The sequence below is a fragment of the Aulonocara sp. 'chitande type north' Nkhata Bay genome, linkage group LG7, assembly GCF_057382095.1.
Source record: "Aulonocara sp. 'chitande type north' Nkhata Bay isolate Kocher_YH1m ecotype deep benthic linkage group LG7, A_spYH_male_GT1.1, whole genome shotgun sequence".
Lineage (NCBI taxonomy): Eukaryota > Metazoa > Chordata > Actinopteri > Cichliformes > Cichlidae > Aulonocara > Aulonocara sp. 'chitande type north' Nkhata Bay.
In genome coordinates, this window is record NC_141350.1 from 5489976 (window position 1) to 5508534 (window position 18559).

An 18559-nucleotide genomic window follows, 5' to 3' on the forward strand; every position below is an offset into this window, starting at 1 on the left:
AGAGTGATAGGTTCAAGATCAGGAACAAACGATGGTCTGGCTGGAGAAATGGGTGGTGGAAGAGGAGAAGGTGCAAGGGGATGGCAAGATGGAGGAAGAGAAGCTTCATTAAAGTTGTGGCTGGGAGGAAGATGAGGGCAGGTTTAATGTGAGCTAAGCAGTGAACATGGCAGGTTAGCAAATAGCTACTAGTTAGTAAGGAATGGCCTAAATCTAAGAACTGGACAGCTGACAGGTGGACACAGAGTAGTTATGAGCTCGGTGAGGCTCGCAATTAGTGGGCAAAGCATGAATTAGATCAGAGATGTAGTGAAACAAGGATTACTCAGCTGGCTGAGTCAGCTTGACCTGGTTAGATTCGCCCTTAGCATTAGTGTCACTTATGCTAACTGAAAGATCTGGTAAATAGTGGAGAGTGAAGTTAGTGCATATGTGCACAGGGACTTGATTAGTGGCTGTATGTAAGTTGACTGGATGAGCAGTAACAATTGCAATGTCCTGTTAGAAAGAGAGACAAAAGAGGGGACTAAGAGTTATCGGGAAAGGGAAAACTGTAGAAAACAATAAGAACGAGGGGAAGCTACTGCCATCGGCACAGAAATGGCTAGACTACACCATATCACGTCAAAATTAATGGCTAGAAATAATGCATACTATATGTCAGAGCCAGGCTTTCTGTTACATAAATAGCAGGGGAAATCAAGAGTGCTTTCTCTCTATGTGATGTCCAGTGGGCTATGGTCTTGATAAATTGTGCTGACACAGGAAGCAGACATTTGGAGGGAGGAAAGGCATGGATATCAGTTTATCTTCATCCTGATTCAGCCTGTAGCTCTGCTGTCCTTCCCCAGACACACTGAATTTGGTTGTACTTAAATAAACTTGGGTTTTATCTCTAGTATTTTGGAATACAATTCTTCTCCGGAACACTCTTCTCTATTTCGAGCACCACGATACTTCATTCTCTGAGCTACCAAATTCCTTTTTTTACACTGACATGTACTCCAAATGTTTTTTGTTTGCTTGCAATTTTAACACATTTCTTTCTTCACTTTTTTTTTTTAAGAATACAACTTTTAATCAATATCACATCAAGTAATCTTTTTTGCAGCTCTTATAATTTACAGTTACATCTGGAATTATGTAGAAGGTGATGCTCTTAATGAGTTTGGCTTTGTATGTCACCAGAACAGATTTCAAATTGAACAACTGAGATGTAGATGAAATGCAGAATTTCTGCATTAATTAAACAGGCTGAACAAAAATATATTGAAGATTTAGGAATAACAATTCTTATACACATATGTCTGTTAGCACTTCAAATATAATTGAACAAACCATCATATATTAAAATGTGTTTTAAATACTTTGAATTTTTGCAGACAATGGATTTCTAAAGTCTGAATCCTACTCAGATAACCAAAGAAATGTGTTTCACGTCCTTTCTCTAAATTTGATCCTTCCTCTCATTCCAGTAAAGATTAAACTCAGTTTCTGCTATCCAATATATTCTCTTTCAGAGTTAGCCTGAGTTTTTTTAATTTATGTTTTATTATTGAAAAAGCTTAATTGATTTCTGTTCTCGAGAGGGATCACTGATCATTGGTTTGCCTCTTCTGCGGAGGCCTCTGTATTTACTTTAGTGAAGTCAGTACTTGAACACACCATCCTCTTGAAAGTATTCTTTACTTGAATTAATGTAAGGTAGTTTTCACTACCATGGAAGTGATCATGTGACCATACACCACTGCTTTTTTGTGCTAAATCCATATCATTTTGTGTGGCCTAGTTCACCAATGTTTTCTGCTTTTCACAGGATGTACCAGACTGTTAATTTCAACACTTCTAATGTCCCAGCTATCTCTCTGTTGGATTTTTTTTTCACATACAGTATAAATATTGCCTATTTCACTTGCTTTGATGGGTCTTTTGAGGATTCAAGGCAGAGGTTTCAGAATACAATCCTTGCAATCATTTCCTGACCTTTTACCTGCTTAATTGTTAAATTATTAATGAATAAATAATTTATATGTGTACATGAAACAGCTTTACAGTCATTTGTTCAACTACTTTTGGCCCCTTGCAAGTGTAATTTGCCTGAAGAAAGAATTATTCCACATGAAAGACATGGATGGAAAAAATAGCATAAAATTATTCCTATCTCTGGATAAATGTCAACCTTATGTCTATTGCCAAGTCTTTTGTGTCATGCCACTTTCTGAAAAGGTCGTGATACAGAGAAAAAAAAATACATAACTAGCTTCTTTAAAAAAAAAAAAAAAAAGATACACCAATTTACTGTTTCCATGCAGAATTGTAGGCTCACAAACAGGGAATGGTAGTATCTATCGTACAGTCTGTTTGTTTCAGGTTTCTTTACTTCCTTAGACTAGCTCTCCTTCAATTAAGGAAGCAACCTGCATTTTCTGCGCCCAGGGCAACATCAGTGCTCTTTAGCATTTTGAGCCTGTGTTCGGGTTTAAGTAAGAGTCACACTGGGGCCCCACCTGCCTCCTCTGCAGCCTTGTATGGTTGCTGCTGTGAGAGCAAGTGGCAAAAGGTCCACAAATAATCATTTTACCTCTTCTTGCCTCTGGGCACTGTACATCACTCACAATCATGTTAACCACTAAAGTCGTCAGGCAAAAGCGGTACAAATTCACTTGATATGGCTTTTGCTGAGGTAAGAAACAGAGCAGGCAAAACAGGAAAACAATGCGTTGTTCTTTTTCTCTTCTGTCTGTGCATGTGTTTCTTTTTCCTTTTTTTCCAAATGAAATCTAATTTGTGAGGAGCTGTGGAGATTGGATTGAGCTGATAAAGTGACTTAATTTTCCACAGTTGACTTTTCTCTGGTCTAACCTTTACGTAAAGCCCTCAGGTCAAAGCTTTAATTATGGTCTAAAAATGACTACAGTGTATCCAACTGCTGCTTGAATACAACACACAGCTTCACCTTACTTATTTAAATTTTAATGAGGCAAACAACTTAATTAAGAAAACCGTATATTAATTTATTCATACAATATACTACAGCACATTATTACATTTTGCAGTTCACTTACTTCTAATTTTACCCTAATAACTTGAAACGTGTTTGCCTTTTTTACCTGCCAAATTTCGAAAATATAAGTGCATTCATAAAGGCCAATGAGAATGTGCCAAACATCTGCAAAAAAGAGCTCTGTCTCAAACTATACAGCACGCTCCAAATTGGGATGAGACTGATAGACTCTGCGCATTGATTGATTAGATTGAGCGTGTTTGACGTCAGAAACGGCAAACAAATGATCCCATAAAAAGGGGAAACCTCCGTGGTGAAAAAAAGAAAAGAAAAACTGTGGGCACACAGCACCGACTGAGAGGTTTAGAGAGAGCCAAAACCATACTACCACTTCTGCCACAGAAGCTAAGTCAATACAGACTTCCGAGCCTGAAGATGCCGCTTTCAACCAGCTCCACATCCTCCACAAAGAGCGTCCGCAGAGCAGCGTCCGAGCTGGAGAGATCTGATTCCATCACGGTAAGAAATATTTTAGAAAACACAAGTTTGTTTTAAATTACAAACAGAAATCTGTGATTGTCTGTGGAGTCATCTGTTAAGAAAAATACTTTCAATGAATCACGGAAACTGTTGTATGGCACAAAGAAAACTTGGCAAGATGTTCATTACGCAGCGTCGCTGTCTGGCGCACATCTCAAACGAACAGCTTCCCAGGAAGGAAAAACAAATCCTGCACGTTTCAATTTTACAGTTGAAATCTGCTAAAATGTGTGCTGTGGTCGCTATTTACTCTTAGATATGTCGTAAGGTTTACCTTGATTGCATTGCCGATCTAATGCGCATTTGGAGATGTAAAGCGCACCCATCAAATATCAAGGGAGACATCCAAAAAGTAAGCAAAGCCCATCAGTTACGTCCATGTGGTGTCGTGTCTGTCTTTTCTTACAGTTAAATCGTAACAAGCAGAACTTTAATTTCTCTTTTTTAAAACAGTCTCCAAGATTCGTCGGTAGACGGCAGAGCTTGATCGAGGACGCGCGCAAGGAGAGGGAAGCAGCCGCTGCAGCGGCAGAGGCTGCAGAGGCCAGTGAACAGATAGTGTTTGAGGAGGACGATGGAAAAGCACTCCTCAACATTTTCTTTACTTTAAGAAACTCCAAGACACCTGCGCTGTCGCGGACACTCAAGGTTTTCGAGGTAATCCATCACAATTTATTCTAATAGAGTTTTAAGGGGTAACTAAATATTTTAAAGATTTATTTTGATTTATATGTGACTATTTATTTTGTTTGTTAATAATTAATTTATGAATGCTTCATAAATTCACACTAAGCTACTGGATTTGCTCTTTTGCAAAGATTCCCATTGGTCGGTATTTGTGTCTAGTTGGTAATAATACAGTTATCAACATTTGCACTCTAATATTGTAGCTGTGACCCATTTTCTGGTGAGACAACAGGGTTGCAATAAGTGTGGGAAAATTAAAACCGGTTTTATAGTAGGTAAGTAGTCAAGATTCACAACAAGGTAATTGTAAAATGTTTTTTATTTTAGTGGAATATAGTGGATATGTAAAGGTTGAATAATATTTTATTGGCTATTGTTAAAGTTGGTTACACATTTTAGTCACACAGAAGTACCGAAAAAGGTCATGGAAGAAAACCATTTGGAAAAAAAAAATATCTATGTGTGGGTGGGGTGGGGGGTTATTCCATGTTTTGAACAGGAAAGTGTGCATCCAGAATCAGTTATTGTGCTTCACAAATACTTCTCACCTCTGGATCTCTGCTACCACAGTCACATCTCAGCTTGCTGACTGTATTTCAGACATTTGAAGCTAAGATTCACCATCTGGAGACGCGACCATGCCGGAAGGTCAAAGACACCCTGGAGGGCCTGGAGTACTTTGTCCGCTGTGAGGTGCACCTCTCAGATGTCAGTACCCTGATCAGCTCCATAAAGAGGAACGCAGAGGATGTCAAAACCACCAAAGAAGTCAAATGTAACTGATGAAATAATTGCGAAACATTTTAAATAGTCTGTAGAAGTGAGCAAAAAACAGAACAGTTTATTTTTTTCTCCCCGTTTTCTCAACTAGTCCACTGGTTCCCAAAGAAAATTGCAGATTTGGATAGGTGTCATCATCTGGTCACCAAATTTGATCCAGACTTAGACCATGACCATCCAGTAAGTAATGACATTGCCAAGAAGAAGAAATAATTGAATAGAAATAGCTGTCATTACTGGGCTTGTTACAGAAAATGTGATCTGTGTTTGGTATATTTGATTTAAACAGGGCTACACAGATCCTGCCTACAGACAGAGGAGGAGAATGATTGGTGACATTGCCTTCAGATACAGATAGTGAGATGGGCCTTTTCCTAAATACTGCACACACAACCATAAAAAATAGACATAAAATTGAAATGTAATAATTGTGTGCATATGTTTGTCCTCAGTGGGCACTCGATCCCCAGAGTGGAATACACAGAGGAGGAGATTGGCACATGGTAAGGGGCTCTTTCACGCTAGTTTTTAATATTGATAATATAAGATATGAAAAGTTAAGTCTGAAGTAGCAGTGAGCATAAAATTATCATTTACAATGAACACAAAATGTTTTTATCTATTAAAATACATTTCACTGTTATGTTGTTTTACTGTCAACACATTGTGGTCTACCCACCAACCAGTTATTTGCATATGATTTGTCTTTTATGGATGCTTCGGTAAATTAACTTCAGATGGAGGGTGTCACAAGAATAAACTTGAGGTGACAGCTCGAGCTTGTCTGAATAAAAAACATATCCATAGCCTGAGAACAAAGTGTTGTTTGCAAGTTAATAGATGTTTATATTTTACTTGGACAGTTTAGGACAAAAAAAAGACACTAATGAATGAATTTAGTCACCAGACCAAGTAGAAAAATTATAGCAATGTGCTTTTTCATAAGATTTATACGATACGAGAAAAACACAGCATAATAAAAAAGAGCTCTATAAATATGATGCAAGAAATAAATTGCTTGAAATAGTTAAACATTGCAGGATAAATCCAATTTAAACACTGTTAATTAGCAGGCGCATAACACTAACCATAACTCTAAAACTACACTGCAGTTTTGCTTATTTCCAGTTTTTCCAAGATTTTGATTTTAATAAATGAAATCTCAATTTTTATGTAATTAAATCTTGATTTAGGCGAGAAGTATATTCAACCCTGAGGGACTTGTACACCACCCATGCCTGCAGTGAATACCTTGAGGCTTTTTGTCTCCTAGAAAGGCATTGTGGGTACAGCCCAGACAACATTCCCCAGCTGGAAGATGTGTCACGCTTCCTCAAAGGTAAAAATGGGATAAGACAAAATGAAAAGAAAAGATACGTAAATACAGACGCTTAGCGAATGTCGACTCCACCTATCAGGATTTGATTCTCGCTCTCTCTCTCTCTCTTGCTTACTGTCCCTTCACCACCATCCCCCTGAACACACATGCAGAGCGCACAGGATTTGCGCTGCGTCCAGTGGCGGGCCTGCTCTCAGCCAGAGATTTTCTGGCCAGTTTGGCATTCCGAGTGTTCCAGTGCACCCAGTACATCCGACATGCTTCCTCCCCCATGCACTCCCCAGAACCGTGAGTACTACTGTGACTCTTTTGGCTTTGTGCTTCAACTAATTATAAAGTATACAATCAGAAATAACTCCATAAAAACAAATGCAAGTGAAATTACACATAGCATCTGCTAATAGCAACAACAATTCATATTAAAAAGCTGCCATATGCAAAAGCTGTTGTGTTTATGTAATTATTTTAAGATTCGATATGTTTTTCTTTAGAGAACAGGCTTGCTTTCATTCTGTAACTGTTATGTAATCAGATTGAATTTCCAGTTTGTGATCATAAAGTCTGCATCCAATCAAACTGAACTGTGTGGTGTTTTTCATTCAGGATCAAACATTGTCGTGAATTGAAATAACTTTTGCTTTCTCTTCAGTGACTGCGTCCATGAATTACTGGGCCACGTACCCATGCTGGCTGATCGCACTTTTGCCCAGTTTTCACAGGTTAGTGCTGAAGAGATTAACAGCCTTACAGATCATTCAGTTCTTTTGTGCTATTTAGCAAGAACTGATCTATTATTTTCCACAGAACCTTGGTTTGGCTTCACTGGGGGCATCGGATGAAGATATTGAGAAACTGTCCACAGTAAGACTTTTGTCTTCGAACACAAACAACACATACAAACTGTATAAATATAACTGCAGTGAAGTTTGGGGTTGAACCTCATGTTGCCAGCCCATCTCCCAACAGAGGCACACACACACACATGCTCCCACCCTTCTTAGCCTGGGCTTCGAGCACGAACTAAGATACATATCCCATATAGTAAACAATGGAATTAACTATTGCTAAAATATCTTTGAAAATGCATTACTTTGGACAGCCTCTTGTCTAAAATCTAACATGTAACTAATGCACTGATTGTCCATACTTCTTCTCAGTCACCTGCTTTCTGTTTTTCCATCAGCTGTACTGGTTCACGGTCGAGTATGGCTTATGTAAACAAAATGGTGAGGTGAGGGCTTATGGAGCTGGGCTGCTTTCCTCTTATGGTGAACTTGTGGTACGTTCAAACTTTTTTTTTCCTTTAATGCAGCACACACAGACAGCTGTTAGCTAATTCTCCATTTTTTTAAACTTCCAGCACTCTCTGTCTGATGAACCAGAGACAAGAGAGTTTGATCCAGAGGCTGCAGCAGTGCAGCCCTATCAAGACCAGACATACCAGCCTGTTTACTTTATTTCTGAGAGTTTTTCAGATGCCAAGGAGAAATTCAGGTACTGCTCTTTATCATACCAGACATACACATACATAAGAACATACAGAACTGATAAAAAAATGTAAAAAAACAACAACAACGAAAAACAACAAAGAGAGAGGTTATGTGAGGACGAGGTCAGAGAACAGCCAGCCAACCCCCGAGGCCACAAACTATTGTAGGTCAGCCATAGCAGCCAGAAGACAGCTGTTCCTAATGTAGTCTTCCTTACCGAGGCAAAAGTCTGGAGTTTTATTTGGCAAACAGATCAAATGCTGCCCTGCAAAACAAGTAGCTTAAGTGAGTGTTTTCACAATATTCAGCCTCTAGTAGAATGCAGCACATGACATCCCCGACACACTGGATGAGAAAATACCCGCACTGGAATGTTTGAAAGAGCACAGAGAACATTGTGAGCATCATTACATAGGAGTGTTTTCTTTATGTTGTGGAATCCACAGTCTCAATAATTTGCATGCATGTACAACATGGCAAATTATAACACAAGGACAATTTGCAGGCTTGGTTGCTTTAGTCCATACTTTCAGTTGGAGCAAAAAGACAGCCCCATTTGAGATCTTTAAGTTTCTGACTTCTTTACATCTTTACAATTTTGACCAGGGCTTATGTAGCTGGCATCAAGCGTCCCTTCTCAGTCAGATTTGATCCATATACCAGCAGTGTTGAAGTACTGGACAACCCAGTGAAGATCCAAGGAGGCCTGGAAGGTGTGAAGGATGAGCTTAAAGTGCTGACAGACGCCCTAAGTGTGCTATCGTGATGATGCGCTGTCTTTCACCATCCGCCTGTTGTTTGCTTTTCTCTCAGCTGAGTCCACGCTGTTGAAGATTGCCAATGTGTTCATATTTCTGTGCCGTACCTGCTGTATGAATCTGAGTTTTGCTCGTTGTGGTTGGCTGGTTTTCCAGCAAGGTTGCAACCATTAAAACCTCAAAACTCAGCGCTGACAAAGTATCCAAAGATCTTAAATGCTTGCATTTGTGAAATGATGGGGTTTTACTGACTGGACCATTCATGCTTTTAAAGTTTGTTGTTTGAGAAATGTGTCAAATCTAGAGTCACATCAAGGGGAACTCTGATAATGAATGTATTAAAAGAAGACTATATAGCTATGGTATAGATATTTTGAAATTAAAGAATTATAATGGTGTATATTTGGATCGTTTATTTTATTTAGAAAAAAATCTGTAACTGCTCTGTCAAAAGCTTTATTTTCCAAATATGTGAATTTAGCATTTGAGTAATTAAATCCATGGCTTTCATATGCTGTTCTTGTCTTGCATTGTGTATTTTATGCTGGTTTCGTCTTGCAGTGTAAATGCATAATAAAAAGGGGGAGGGGAGAATCTATGTAATAACCTATTGATTAGAAACTATCAGATAATAAAGAACTGCAAATTAACATTCCACTATCGTTTCTGTGATTTATCAAGTTTTATTCCTACCGTTAAACTAAAAATATAAATAATTGTATTATATTTGATAGGTTTTTGCTCTTATCGCTGATGGGAAAACCTAGAAATACTTTGGCATGAATTATTATTTAACGACACCTGGCTGCTTCTTATGGAACGCCAGGACTGCCATAATGAATTAATTAAATACACCATTAAATAATTAATTAAATGTTTCAATAATTAATTAATTACATGTATCATAACTATTTATTTAATTAATTAATTCCAATTTTAATTAATTATTGCCACATTAATTATTTAATGGTGTATTTAATTAATTCATTATGGCAGTCCTGGCGTTCTATAGATTCTTGCTTTACATTTGTCTATCGCAAGAGGGAGCTGTCTAGCTGTTTTGGCCTGCCTCGTCATAAAGTCACAGCATATTTATTGAATTTTTTTGAGAGAATAAATCTTCTTAAGGTTCTCTTCCTGTCACCAATCTCTGCTTTGAGACGTTATTCGGTCTTAAAAACAAGCTAAAGCTCACAAACAACCCCAAGACATTTTAATGACACTAAATGCACTATAGAAACTCTATTTAATGTGCTTTATTGAAAATAAATAAACAAATCAGAAATCAGCCATTTTTGAAACTGTTATTCTGCATAATCATCGCTAATATATAAATTAAGTTTATATATTATCTACTTTTAAAAGATCTACTTTTTACAGCGTGTGCTGTTTTGAAATAACCCTGAGAAATGCTGTGCATAAGAGAGAAATGTTAAGCTGTGAAAGAGAACACGAGTTTGCTGGGACACGCTTCCTTCTGTTCAGGTAAGAAGATGCGATCAAATCCAGGATTCAACATTCCAGCACAAAAGCTGGAAAGCCGAAAGCTGGAGGACAAACAAACGGAGGTACCGTAACCTGACCAGCAGGTGTCAATATGAGTCTGAAGACACGTCCAGATCTTTACCTTCACCAGAACACACACTGAAATAAGGGGACCCTCGAAGAGTTTTATAAAACATAACGTGAATGTGCGTGTTTATATGCTAAAATCAGATTTTCAAAGTATGGATCACTCTTTGTCTCCTCTGATGGTACCTGTTCAATATCTGCATAAAGTAGTGCTGCTGGACTGTATGATGCATATTTGTCATAATGTGCATACTAATGCATTAGTAAAGCTCTCCATCATATGACCATCCATCATATGTGTGGCTTGAGACATGCCTGCATCTACTTTCCCACTTGGTGTCCCGCTGCATCCGCTTTCTACTGCATGATCCCCCAGTTTTATCTCCCCTTCACTGTCAGGCACCTTTGACCCCAGTGCCTGCATCTAAGCAGTCTGAGGGAAGCCGCAAACCTTGGCCACAGTGATTCCACTGAATGTTAATCTTAATTACAGCAGGGCGGAGACATTGACATTTTTCTTGGAGTCGAAGGAATTACCCCTATTCTTGTTCAGTCTGCGTCCTGTGTGTAAACATTGTGATTGTAGGTTACAGTGCGTAAACGTGGAAAATGCCCATGGAAGTGTTCCATATTTTGTGACTCTCACCCTCTTATTCTCCCTTCAAGCACTTTCATGAAACGTCTCTGGGCCTTCTTTTTTTTTCATGGGCGAAGAGGAGGAGCAAGGGGTGGGGTGGGTGTAAGGGGCGTGCTTTAGTATATAATACCTCTCCCTGAGAAGTTTTGCCTGTCGCCTAGTCTTTGGGACAGCTTCTCACTCACCATCTCTATAGTTTAACCAACTGGGAAACTAACTCACCTGCAATTTCTCCAACCAAATAACTCCCAACGTTTTGACTACTGCCATCTGACATGGAAACCCAGCAAAGATACGGACATCACTCACTTTGCCACACCTGCCGGAGAACGCAGAACAGCCGAATGAAGGTAACCAAAGAACAAGCAAATTGTTTTATACTCTCCGGCTCTGCCGTGTGCGTAATGAAAGACGTCTGACAGGGTTATAGCGGAGTTGTCTTGGTTTTATAAGTAGGAAAACCAGTTCGGGTTCTGTAGATGCAGTGCTCGCATCAGTTTTGTGCAGTATGAGAACCGGGACATCTTTTGATTTGTATGCAGCAGAGAAAGTTCAAGATGCATAAACGGCGAGGAGAAGCTTTGAGGCATTTGGGATAGAAAAAGAACAAGTAATTTTAGTCTTCTCGCGCCTGGATGGTGTCGTGGACACGGAGCAAACAGCTGATTTTTTTTACCGGCAGATAGGGGGCGGCAGGTTTGAGGGTCAGTGAGCTCATTCCGGGGTGAGCAAAGGGAAAATATATGCTGAGTTTGGTGTTTTCGGCTAGTTAACTATCGAGCAGCCGGCCTTGCAACTTCAGGAGGGTTGTGTAAGAGTGGAAAGCTGGTGATACTGGCGACTTGTTTTTTCCTCCAGAATAAGCACTTCTTCAGGTGCGACAGACATGACAGCAGCTGATAATAGCGGGCGGGGAAGGTGAAGAGTGGGTCTGCATATTGCGACATGATTTGAGATGATTTTCTTTTTCTGAATTTCTACTTTGTCGAACATTTGAGCACGTACACCGTACACAGCGGGAGCCTGTGATGAAGACTGTACCCTCTTCGTCTGAAAAAAAAAAAACAAAAAACAAAAAAAAAAACAAAAAAAACAGTGGCTGATTTTGATTAAAAAATGGTATTTAAAAATGTCATTAACTGTTATTTCGTTAATGATTTCTGTATGCCACAACTTTCTGCATGTCATGGCTACATTTGGTGACCCCCATGCTTCATTCCGCAGGTCAAGAGGATGTCTTCGACGAGTCGCGCGCTGCTCTTTGCACTGGCCCTGACGCTCTACGTAGTGGAAATGGCCTCGGCGGAGACGCTGTGTGGGGGAGAACTGGTGGATGCGCTGCAGTTTGTCTGTGAAGACAGAGGTTTTTATTTCAGTAGGTTTTAAAGCATTACAAGTTTTCACGATGGGCTGTGTGAATGCTCATTTGCCTGTTGAATCTCTCTGTTGTTCGCTTGCACACATCTGTTTGGAGCAGAGGTGGGAAGTAACGAAGTACAAATACTTCGTTACTGTACTCGATTAGAATTTTCAGGTAAAACTTTTGCTCCCTACATTTTTAAACACATATCTGTACTTTCTACTCCTTACATTTTCAAAACAAGCTAGCGACTTTTGCTTTAATCCATTTGACGGTGGTTATTATTTAACGTCTTTGAGCCTTCAAACATCAAACCGCAATCACATTTGCGTATTAATCACCAGTGGATGTCGCACAAAAAGAGATGAAAGAGGCAAAAGCGAGTACCACAGTCAGTGGTTAAAGTTGGAAGGTTTTTTTTTTTTATTTGTTTCTTTTTTTTTTAACTTGTTTAGGACAAACAGGTGAGTTTGCTGTACTGTGATGGATTTTAAGTAAAGAACAATGTGTGACTGGTACACAGTGGCTGTGTGCTCATGGTCAGAGGGAGGTTACATCAAGTGCAGCTGGTGGGATTTATTCACTGAATTCTACCTTCATATCAACTGTATATTGTCTAATATAAGGACAGCATAAACAGTGGATGGAAATCAGCGAGGACAATTTATGCAACATCTGCTGACATCTTGTTGAATTCAGCAAAGACCAGTAAACCTCAGAGCAGCAGCAGCAGTACAGATCAGCTAATCACAGCCTGTACACAAAGAAAATCTACTGGAGCTCTCAATAGAAATTCTCGTGAGTTGTGACTCTTTCCCCCACACTGAGCCATTACAGCCGATTTTAGGATCCCCCACCTGCTGAATCCCACTTTAACCTCTTCCCTACTCATTTTCCTGTTTAAAACCATCTACAATGTAGGCAACAGAAAATAGAGAGACTTTTTATTTTCCTCCTTTTTCTCTAAAATTCAGACTGAAATTCTGCATTCCTATCTACCAATATTATTTAATTATTACATTAGTATCACACAAGGTTCAGTGAGCTTTGCACAAAAATAACTGGTAGAAATATTCCTCAAAGAGCTACTTTTACTTTCTTAATTTGAGATAATTTCAGAGCCTGTACTTTTTCACTTTTACTTGAGTAAAGAAGTAGCTTCAGTACTTCAACTTTTACTGGAGTATTTTTTTAACACTAGTGTCTGTACTTCTACTTAAGTACAGAATGCCTGTACTTTTGCCACCTCTGGTTTGGAGAGCTGAGACTGTGCTGCGGTTGTGTGGTATGCGTGTTTGCTATTTTTCTTTCTCACGCACTCACTCACACTAGCGCGTGCGCATACACACAGGGGGAGATTATAGCCAGCTGTGTGTCTCAAGACCTGGTCCAGGCTTCTCTCTCTGCTGAGTCTGCTTACAGCCCATACCTCTCATTGCATATGAAAGACTGGTGAACTGCAAAGGCACACACACACTGGCGACACAATAGGCTGCTTGTTTACCAGTAAAGTAATAGCACCCCATGAGGCATACCAGTCACCTCAGCAATAGTGTTCCCAGGCCAGGAGACCACACTGATGAGTTGGTTGAGGTGGGGGGTTGTTGATGTCAGGCTAAGAGAAGAGCTCATCAATTCTAATCATTGCTTCCATGAAGATGGAGTAATTGTAAAGCAGTGTTTGAGGAAGCATTGTGGTAGCTGTTAATCCTAAACTGCGAAAGCCTCTGTTCGCACAGTCTGCACTGTTTGTGACATACATAACTTCACCTTCCTCTCAATAATCTGATTTCAAACACTTCAGCTGAAAAAAAAACAATTTTAGCTGTTGCTTTGAAAATCAAGGTGTTTTCTTTGTGTGCTGCTTGCCACAGCAGCTTCTTTACCAATCAGGAAGATCGTTATCCAATTTGGGCCAACATAGATGTGCTCCCTTCTCTTTGTCCCCCCACCCCCTACAGCACATTTTCGTTTTCTTCTGCTATCAAATCTGGCCATCCCATGAGATTTCTCAAACATTGTTTGGGTCACAGGACAGCAAACAAGGCCTTTATTCATTGTGGATAATGTTCTCCTGTGCAACATGCTAACCATCCAACCCTTTTTTTCTATACCTTTCTCTCTCTTGCTTTAGCCCTCTTTTCTTATGCATTCTTTACCTCTGTTTTGACCCTCACATTCCCTGTCTGCACCCATCCCCTTTCTCCTGATATCTCTACTTCCCTACTGTTCCTCTCTCCTCAGCGTATTTATCTCTGCTGACTTGGCAGAGAACAAGGTCAAAGAAGAGTTTTCCATTTTATATATTTTGCTATGCCTAATATACCTGAGAGCTTAGATGTCTTTGCTGCTCCCCTTTGGTCTCTACAGCACAGGGTGTTTACTTGTGTATTCACTCATTTAAGGACTTCCAGATAGCCCTAATCAGATTATCCTCTACAAACAAAAAGATTTGTTGCAGTTGGCCATAGAGTTCCTTTTATCCTCTTTGCTCCAAGGGCTGCTATGACTGTCGAAGTAATCCTGCAAAAACAACCTTGATTCATTACTGATGTTGTGTTTGCAGTCCCTAACCTCTACGTCTTCATTCCTTTTTGTATTTTTCCTCAGGTAGGCCAACCAGCAGGGGTAACAACCGACGCCCCCAGACCCGTGGGATTGTAGAGGAGTGTTGTTTCCGTAGCTGTGACCTCAACCTACTGGAGCAGTACTGTGCCAAACCTGCCAAGTCCGAAAGGGACGTGTCAGCCACCTCTCTACAGGTCATACCGGTGATGCCCGCACTAAAACAGGTACGTCTAAGCAACAACAACAACAGGCCAGTATGGGAAATAGTGCTAATCCCAGCTCTATCTGTCCTCCCATCTCCTGTGCCCCCATTCACCTCTGAGCCTAGCCCCTATGTCACTGACTCTTGAGTACAGTGTACCCATGCTAACGCAGTTATATCTAGTTAATTGGCCAATGGAAAGCACTCAACTTACAAAGAAAGTGCTGACAGTCATGGAAAACATCACAAAAGTCATAACACGTTATATTCAGGAAAAGGGTGTGTGTTAAGTGCGTATATGTCCTGTAAGATGGTGGACAAAATGTATTTGTGCCTGTCCCGAACCACCAAAGCTCTTCTGAAATATGTCACAGACATGCGGAAGAGTTTCAGATCTTTTTAATGGATTCACAAGAGCAGTTGCTTGCCAGACCTCTTAAAGCCAGTTAAACTTTTAAACAAGCCTAAAAAAGATGTTTTTGTTTTGACTGCTCATAAAATCAGTACTGGTGGCATGACACTGCTAAAAATGTATAGATATAAATACCGTTACTGAGGAAAGTAATAGGCATTTGAAAGAACGAAAGAAAGAAAGAAAAAAAGAAAGAAAGAAAGAAAGAAAGAAAGAAAGAAAGAAAGAAAGAAAGAAAGAAAGAAAGAAAGAAAGAACGAAAATAAAAGGCTGTTAGGGACTTAGTTTGGACATGTCTCTAGTTTTTCTGTGTTGGGAGAGTTGATGGGTACAGCCTGCTCTGAGGGCCAGCTGTTCTTGGGCTATTGAGAAGGCCTGGAGTGAATGAAGGGGGATAAACACTCTTCAAGTGGCAGGACCAAAACAAGCCATTCAGATCTAGCACTGGCTACTCACGCATAAATTCTAGCTTCATTGCGACCCCTCCTGCTTTGTCCCTGGTGCTCAAGACAACACCTAGCATTGTTTAAAGGAGTCTTCTGCGTAAGAATTGAAGTTTGTGAATTGTGTTTGTATGCATTTCTGTGAAGGCTACAAAGTTCAATGAGTGGCTGAGTGAGTGCCGGCTCCTCATATGTATATGAGACAAGTGACCGCCCTTCCCTTTGACATTATGTTAAAGAGGCTGAACTAGGCGCTTGTTGACAGCTTCTCCCAGTCAAGGAAACTAAAACAAGGACAAGGCGAATCTGTTATGACGTTCAGCACTCTAAGAATGACATTTGATTTCCGTTTCACTGGCCCAAAAATGACTGAATGTTTTTACATAATAAACAAGGCTTTCCTCCATTGTAATAAGCACTTGAACAATATCTTATCACCCTAATGAACTGACTCCCTCTTTTCCCTTTTCTCCTCTATTTTCGCCCGCACGCCACAATAGGAAGTCCCGAAGAAGCAACATGTGACCGTGAAGTATTCCAAATACGAGGTGTGGCAGAGGAAGGCGGCCCAGCGGCTCCGGAGGGGTGTCCCCGCCATTCTGAGGGCCAGAAAGTTTAAGAGGCACGCGGAGAAGATTAAAGCCAAGGAGCAGGCTATCTTCCACAGGCCCCTGATCAGCCTTCCTAGCAAGCTGCCTCCCGTGTTGCTCACCACGGACAACTTTGTCAGCCACAAATGAGCCCGCTGCCAGCCCTTTGCACAGACAAGAGTTTTGAGGGTGAAAAAAAGACTAGGGGATTATAGCTTTGTCTCTGACGTCATTTCTGTGGCAGTCCTCTTTGACCTCCCCTGCCCTGTCCGAGCTCACCAATCCCTCCCCCTGCACATATCCACTACGTCTTGAACCCCTGGCCCTTTTCTAATGCCCCCCCTTCCCCCCGAACTCCCCCCTCCCCACCAGCCCACCCTCCTCTGGCACACAGACATGCCTTCACATTCTTCCTGTCTGAACTCTTTCTCTCCCACTCTCTTTCAGTCACTGATACAAAAGGCACAAACACAAATGTCGAACAAAAAGTTAACAATTCGGCTGAATGCGGTTCAGGTGGATCCTTAAGCAAAAGACAAAAAGAGAAGGGAAAAAGAAGATGAAAGAGATCTGTCGTTTGCAAGTGTCAAGAGGACACCTAGCGGAATGTTTTTTGTCCTTGTGGAAGACAACTGAAAGTGAAGAGCTGCTTGCATGAAAGAATCCATTCCACATCATTTTTCCTGAGGCGAAAAGAAAATCTCTGTTAGTTCTTTAGTTTGCACCTCTACCTATAAAGGGACTTCCACACTGTAAGGAATTATTTTATAAAATTAGATTCCTGTTCCAGCACCTTTTGATCACAAACAAAAAGCAGAAAAGAGTCTGCAAAATTGCACATTGCCACGGATTACGTCAAAGTAAAGAAAAAAATGGCACTATTTTTTTATGAACAATGAACGTGTAGCTTAAAAAAATGTCATGGTGCTAGCTTTGGGAATGGACTCAAAGAAGAGGTGGAAAAGCACGTTTTTTTTTTCTTTGAATTAATAATTAAAGCTTTCCGTTTTAAGGAAAGTGTGACTTTTTTTAAATAAAATAAAGGATATGGGGGAGCTCCTGGCAGTGGCAATGTCAAGGGGGAAGAGTCACTGAGGAAAAATATGGGCTGTGTTGGCATCTAGGCTCATGGTGAGTGCTAGCGGCTGCTATTTACTAGTTTGCCAGCATAAGCAGCAAGGGATGACCCGAGACCAAGTCCCTGTTCCTCCTGTCCCTCTGAGGCTGCTGGACACATGGAGCACTATGGGGACACATACGGGACACCATGGACCACCTGGATTGGGACAGTACTATAGTTTGGGGACAGTACTTCCTGTTTGCCATGGCTTTGTGGACTGTTCTGGCAGGAAGTAACATGGCATGGACTAAGAACAAGTGGGATAATGATGATTATATTTTATTTTTTGTCTTTTTTCATATCAATGTTTCAATGAAAAAAAAAAAAGGAAAACCCTGTCAGTTTCTGGTACCGTGACATTCCTGTTTTTCCAAGTTAGGCTTTTTTTTATTGTTATGATGTTATTTTACAGTTATAAAGAAAGGGAAAAAACAGCAATAATGTCAACTAACATTTTATTTTTATTGTATATCAGTAGTATTCACATGCTTTTGCCTGAAAACAAATACTTGAAACTATATTTATATATATACACGTCTACATGTATATATATATATCTATATATATATCTATATCTATATATATATCTATATATATATCTATATCTATATATATATATATATATATATATATGTGTGTGTGTGTATATGTATATATATATATATATATATATATATATATATATATATATATATATATATATATATATATATATATATATATAGATATATATATATATAGACATTCATTATAGATATATATATAGATATAGATATATAGATATACTATTAGTTTCCAGGGACGTTGTGTTATTTTCCTTTAGTCTGAGCTGTACCTTGCGTAATGAGCCGCCAAGCTTTTTTGTTCGTTTGTTGAAATACAAATAAGGGCACTGTATAAAGGCATTATTTATTTTGTTATAAAATATATTTGAAAAATTGGTCCAAATAATATACGTAGCACTGATGCTCAACTGCTAGATTTATTTTGTATGATCTCTGTTTTCCAATTGGAGTTGTAAGGCTTTTTTTTGTAGATGCTTTGTACCAAAAATGTT

General features: G+C 39.6%; 2 protein-coding genes across 3 annotated transcripts; both read left to right on the plus strand.

Annotated features, from left to right (window-relative positions):
• Positions 1–3339: 3339 nt before the first annotated feature.
• Positions 3340–9253, plus strand: th (tyrosine hydroxylase). Of its 2 annotated transcripts, XM_086298169.1 has the most exons (14): positions 3340–3523; positions 3801–3896; positions 3998–4201; positions 4832–5006; positions 5103–5191; positions 5301–5368; positions 5464–5514; positions 6205–6350; positions 6503–6638; positions 7000–7069; positions 7155–7211; positions 7534–7629; positions 7711–7844; positions 8447–9253. In XM_086298169.1, the coding sequence occupies exons 1-14, from the start codon at positions 3440–3442 to the stop codon at positions 8604–8606; spliced, it is 1566 nt and encodes a 521-aa protein (XP_086154295.1). In that variant the 5' UTR covers positions 3340–3439; the 3' UTR covers positions 8607–9253. The 2 variants fall into 2 exon arrangements, with proteins under 2 accessions (XP_086154295.1, XP_086154296.1); XM_086298170.1 differs by lacking the exon at positions 3801–3896.
• A 1715-nt stretch (positions 9254–10968) lies between these two features.
• igf2b (insulin-like growth factor 2b) lies at positions 10969–18057 on the plus strand. The gene is made up of 4 exons (XM_086298171.1): positions 10969–11157; positions 12032–12182; positions 14778–14959; positions 16293–18057. Exons 1-4 carry the CDS (start codon positions 11083–11085, stop codon positions 16530–16532), a joined length of 648 nt encoding a protein of 215 aa, XP_086154297.1. The 5' UTR covers positions 10969–11082; the 3' UTR covers positions 16533–18057.
• Positions 18058–18559: the final 502 nt, after the last annotated feature.

What these genes read in the sequence shown, in the direction of transcription:
- th (XM_086298169.1), top strand. Translation starts at nt 3,440, where the DNA reads ATGCCGCTTTCAACCAGCTCCACATCCTCCACAAAGAGCGTCCGCAGA. An exon ending in GGACACTCAAGGTTTTCGAG is followed by an intron (nt 4,202 to 4,831) that starts GTAATCCATCAC and finishes ACTGTATTTCAG; the next exon opens with ACATTTGAAGCTAAGATTCA. An exon ending in GATGCCAAGGAGAAATTCAG is followed by an intron (nt 7,845 to 8,446) that starts GTACTGCTCTTT and finishes AATTTTGACCAG; the next exon opens with GGCTTATGTAGCTGGCATCA.
- igf2b (XM_086298171.1), top strand. Translation starts at nt 11,083, where the DNA reads ATGGAAACCCAGCAAAGATACGGACATCACTCACTTTGCCACACCTGC. An exon ending in AGACAGAGGTTTTTATTTCA is followed by an intron (nt 12,183 to 14,777) that starts GTAGGTTTTAAA and finishes ATTTTTCCTCAG; the next exon opens with GTAGGCCAACCAGCAGGGGT. An exon ending in TGATGCCCGCACTAAAACAG is followed by an intron (nt 14,960 to 16,292) that starts GTACGTCTAAGC and finishes ACGCCACAATAG; the next exon opens with GAAGTCCCGAAGAAGCAACA.